At 38.6% G+C, this 5188-nt stretch overlaps 1 protein-coding gene across 2 annotated transcripts in view; it reads right to left on the bottom strand.

Moving 5' to 3' along the window:
- ZNF527 (zinc finger protein 527) overlaps positions 1 to 5188 on the bottom strand; it is a 23894-nt gene that overhangs the window by 7974 nt on the left and 10732 nt on the right. For both annotated transcript variants that reach the window (XM_011952344.1, XM_011952345.1), the window contains exon 4: positions 4631 to 4726. In XM_011952344.1, coding sequence (XP_011807734.1) covers positions 4631 to 4726 — 96 coding nt within the window. The remainder of the gene's footprint in view (positions 1 to 4630; positions 4727 to 5188) is intronic.

Here is a 5188-nt window from a genome sequence, read left to right as displayed (position 1 = left end):
TGAGGCAAGATCATACCATTGCACTCCAGCCTGGGCGACAGAGCACGACTCCATCTAAAAAACAAAACAAAACAACAACAACAACAACAAAAAAGCATGAAAAATCAAGGAAACACATTCTCCTATAGAGCCTTAGGAAGGAATGTACACTGCTGACATCTTGATTTTAGCTCTGTAAGACCTACTTTTTACTTCTGACCTCCAGAGCTATAATAAATTTGTGTTGTATTAAGTCACTAAATGTGTGCTAATTTATTACAGCAGAAAAAAAAAACTAAGCAGACAACTTTTCTGGAGGGGAATGTAGCAATTCCTTATAAAACTACATATGTATGGCCAGGTGTGGTTGCTGATGCCTGTAATCCCAGCATTCTGGGAGGCTGGAGTGGGTGGATCACAAAGTCAGGAGTTCGAGACCAGCCTGGCCAGTACGATGAAACCCCATCTCTACTAAAAATGCAAAAATTAGCCAGGCATGGTGGTGCAAACCTGTAGTCCCAGCTATTCAGGAGGCTGAGGCAGAAGACTCACTTGAACCCAGGAGGAGGAGGTTGCAGTGAGCCGCGATTGGGTCACTACACTCCAGCCTGGTGACAGAGCGAGACTCTGTCTCAAAAAAAAAAAAAACTGTATATGCACTTACTCAGCAATTCCACATCTAGGAATCCATGCTGAAGATACAGCCTCAACTATAAAAAATATATATAAGTTCAAGGTTATTCATCACAACATCTTTTGCAACTGTAAAATATTGCAAACACTAAATGACCACACATTAGTGTAGTTGAATAAATTATCGTAACAGGCACATAATGAAGTATTATGAAGCAGTCAAAAAATGAAGAAGGGCAGGGCATGGTGGCTCACTTCTGTAATCACAGCACTTTCGGAGGCTGAGGCAGGCAGATCACTCGAGATCAGAAGTTCAAGACCAGCCTGACCAACATGGTGAAACGTTTTCTCTATTAAAAATACAAAAATTAGCTGGGCATGGTGGTGCACACCTGTAGTCCCAGCTACTCAGGAGGCTGAGGCAGGAGAATTGCTTGAACACAGGAGGCAGAAGTTGCAGTGAGCCAAGATCCTGTCACTGTACTCCAGCCTGGGTGAGAGAGTTTTTTGCCTCTGATCTTAGAGGCAAAAAAAATCAAAAAAAAAAAAAAAAAAAATGAGGAAGATCTTCATGAACTAATATAAAGTGATTTCCTTTTAAGTGATAAAAGCAAAATGTATCTATAGCACACTATTTGTCATATAAAGAATATACAAGAAACTACACATGTAACTGCTAATTTGTGCAAGAGAAACATTTATTTCAAGGATAAACTTGAAACTAAGGAAACTGGTAACATACAAGGGGTGGGTGGGAAATGGGTAGGAAGAAGTAGGGAAAAAGAATACAGTAGTAGGAACAAGGAGGGCACAATACTTTTGTGATCTATTTTATACTATTTTATATAGCTCTGATCTTAGAGGCATAGTAATGTTTTAGATACCAAAAAAAAAAAAAAAAAAAATTAAAACTAACCAGGATGTAGTAGGAATGCAAAATAGAACATTTGTTATAAACAATAACAAATGGGCTGGGCAGGGTGGCTCACACCTGTAATCCCACCACTTTGGGAGGCCAAGGCTGGCACGGATCATGAGGTCAAGAGATTGAGACCATCCTGGCCAACATGGTGAAACCATGTCTCTAATAAAAATACAAAAATTAGCTGGGGGTGGTGGCACACGCCTGTAGTCGCAGCTACTCAGGAGGCTGAGGCAGGAGAATCGCTTGAACCTGGGAGACGGAGGTTGCAGTGAGCTGAGATCACGCCACTGCATTCCAGCCTGGGGACAGAGGGAGACTCCATCTCAAAAAAAAAACAGTAACAAATGGACCTAAAAGAACTAACCTAAGTAATTTTGGAAATAGTATTTTGACTGGACAATATAAGACTGAAACAAAAAGTACTATACACAAATACCTAAATCTAGTTGTTAAATTTGTTTCTCACAGAGAAATAGGTTAGAAATTCTGGAAGTACTTTATGTGTATACTAAAATTGAACAAATAGGTAAATATATTTTTTCTCATTATCAGAAAAAGAAATTACAAATAAGTAAAGGAGGAAGGCTACAATAAACCCTGTAAAGCAGGACTATAAATCAAGTTATTAATATAAACTGATAGTTTTAGTAGATAAAAAGAGATAATAAAAAATGGAAAAAAAAGATAAGAGGCAGAAATAAATATAGGAGTGTGTGTGTAAATATCTATCCATCTATCTATCTATCCATCTATTTCCTAGCTCTATCTATCTATCTATCTATCTATCTATCTATCTATCTATCTATCTATCTATCTATCCATCCATCCATTTCCTAGCTCTATCTATCTATCTATCTATCTATCTATCTATCTATCTATCTATCTATCTATCTATCTATCTATCTATCTGTTTCCTAGCTTTAGCTGCTGTCAGGCCAGTAGCCTAGTGACATCCCAGTAGCCTAGAGCATACGTAGCTTGGTTTCTAAACACCATTTCCCAATAAAGCAATGAGGGCTCCTTGGAGAAGTGGTTGATTCAAGGCTGGGGCAAGGAAAATAAGAGAACCTGGAATACCTTGTGCCAGAAGGAAGGACGTGCTCAAAAACTGTATGGGGGCATGTCAGAAGGTCAAAGGAACCAAAGTGAAGGAGATTCCAACATTCAAAGCTGGAATGATTTGAGAAACAAAATAATGATTCATTGGATTTACTTCATAGAAATAAAAATCCATAAATCTGAAAATAAATCCATTTAAATTTTATGAAGTCATACATTTTATGAGGTAAATTAGGTTTACCTCACAGAAAAAAATCTGTAAATATAATTGAATATATAAGTAAATGGATTGGAAGGAGCAGCTCTTCCTACAGAACAATCGCAATTAATATATATAAAGAAAAGAGGGAAATTGAAAAAAATCAACATTAGGTTAATACCACAGTAATAACAGTTGAAGAGATCCAGTAATAAATGCTAAATAAATGAGCAAAAATTACAGAAGAAACTGAATAATCTCAAAGTATCTCCCCCAAGATATTTCTTAATTACAAATAGAAAAATAAGAAATTTATAATGGAGAAACCAAGCAGACACTACCTTCACTAAGTGTGCAAAGTTAGCATCACCAATACTAAGACATTATCGACATTATGCATCCTTTGGAATGATGCACTGAGAGAGAAACAACATTATTTCTGTGACATTCTTTGCAAAAATGCATTACCTCAATCCAATTATAAGAAAATATTAGATAAATCAGATAGATCCAAATTGAGTGCATGCAAATATAATGAGCCATTTGTGCAGAGTGAAGCATATCTGAGGATTCCAGGAGAGATTACTCCAAGAAGATGAAGTCAATAGATCACCTAATATATCCAAGTATCTTGAAAGATTCAGACAATTGATGGTAAGTCGGGAATTGGATTAGGGATATGTACATATAAACTAAACAAACAACAAAAAAAAGGACAAAATTCCCAAGTCATTATTAACTCCATGGAAAATAAAAAGGTGTAGAGAAAAAGTAACTTGGCATATGCACAGCACAGCTATGACTAGCACTAAATGGCCATAATAAAATAAATGCTGAATAGTGACTTAATCAAAATTATGACATTGAGATGATGGGGGATGGGAAATGTGTGTATTTGTGTGTGTGCACATGTGTTGAATTCAGGAGAGGAAAGTGCTAACTCCTTCTTTTCTTTTCTTTTTTTTTGTTTTTGAGACAGAGTCTCAAAAGGCTGGAGTGCAGTGGCACGATCTCAGCTCACTGCAAGCTCCGCCTCCCGGGTTCACACCATTCTCCTGCCTCAGCCTCCCGAATAGCTGGGACTACAGGCGCCCACCAGCATGCCTGGCTACTTTTTTGCATTTTTAGTAGAGACAGGGTTTCACCATGTTAGCCAGGATGGTCTCGATCTCCTGACCTCGTGATCTGCCTGCCTCAGCCTTCCAAAATGCTGAGATTACAGGCGTGAGCCACCACGCCCGGCCTCCTTACTTTCTTATAAGAAGATATCGAATAAGGGCTCATCCTGAAAAAACAATCAAGAGTAGCAACATTAACATATTTTTGGAGATATGAAGGGAACACCAAAAGAAACTACAAAAGAAAAGAAAGTGGATCGCTCTAGAAAGAGGGAAACTGGGGAGCCAGGAACAAGAATTCCTTTTTTAAGGGAAAAAGCCTTGTACAGGCTTTTTGGTGGGAAGGTAATTGTGTTTTTTGGCAAAACGGCAATTATTTTTGCACTAACCTAATACTACTACTTGATTTTTTAAACAATGTGCGTACATGTCTTTCACAATTCTGATAAAAATTAAAAAAAATATATATATAATTCTAACTGTAAAGGGAAAAGAAGAGCTGAGAAGGATTGAGATTCAAGGTATAGGTGGAAGACTAGACAGCATAATTTGATAGAAAGAAAAAGAAAAAACCCCAGGGTGTGGTGAGGTTTCTAGGGAAGCACATACTAAGGAGATTTCAGTTCTCATCCCACCTGAAACCCAAAAGAGTTTCCTACTTACTACGTGGTCGAGTACCTTAAAATAGTCCTCCCTGCCTGGTGATCTGTCACTCACCTGCACAGTGACCCTGTGACATCTTTCTCTCCACCATCCACGGCTCCTTCCCTTGCTCCAGTAAGGAGATCATGTTGGGCTTAGAAATGGAGAGTCCTGTTCACAGGGGAAGAAAATGAGAGCAAGAGACACACAGACATACAGACAAACAAATCAACATGCCACAGCTGTTCTAGGATGTAGACTCAATCTCTCGATCATCAGGCAAGAATGGACATTAGAGGAAGGGCTAGAGAATGGAATGATGCTTGTATGGATGAGGAGGAGGATGAAGCTTCTGCCATGGCAGTGGTTCTCAAAGTGCTACGGCAGCTGCAGCCATCACCTAGGAACTAATTAGAAATGCATATTCTCAGGCCCCACCCCAGAACTACTGCGTCAGAAACTACAGTGGCTCTCAAACTTTAATAGACATCAGGGTCATTTGCAGAGCTTGTTAAAACCCAGACTACTGAGCCTACTCCCAGAGTTTCTGATTTTGTAGGTCTAGAATGGGGCCTCATAATTTGCATTTTAACAAACTCCCAGGACATGCTGATGTTGCTGTTCCAAACCACC

Source organism: Colobus angolensis, unplaced genomic scaffold, assembly GCF_000951035.1.
Source record: "Colobus angolensis palliatus isolate OR3802 unplaced genomic scaffold, Cang.pa_1.0 Scaffold34, whole genome shotgun sequence".
NCBI lineage: Eukaryota > Metazoa > Chordata > Mammalia > Primates > Cercopithecidae > Colobus > Colobus angolensis.
This window is presented reverse-complemented; position numbering and strand designations above follow the sequence as displayed.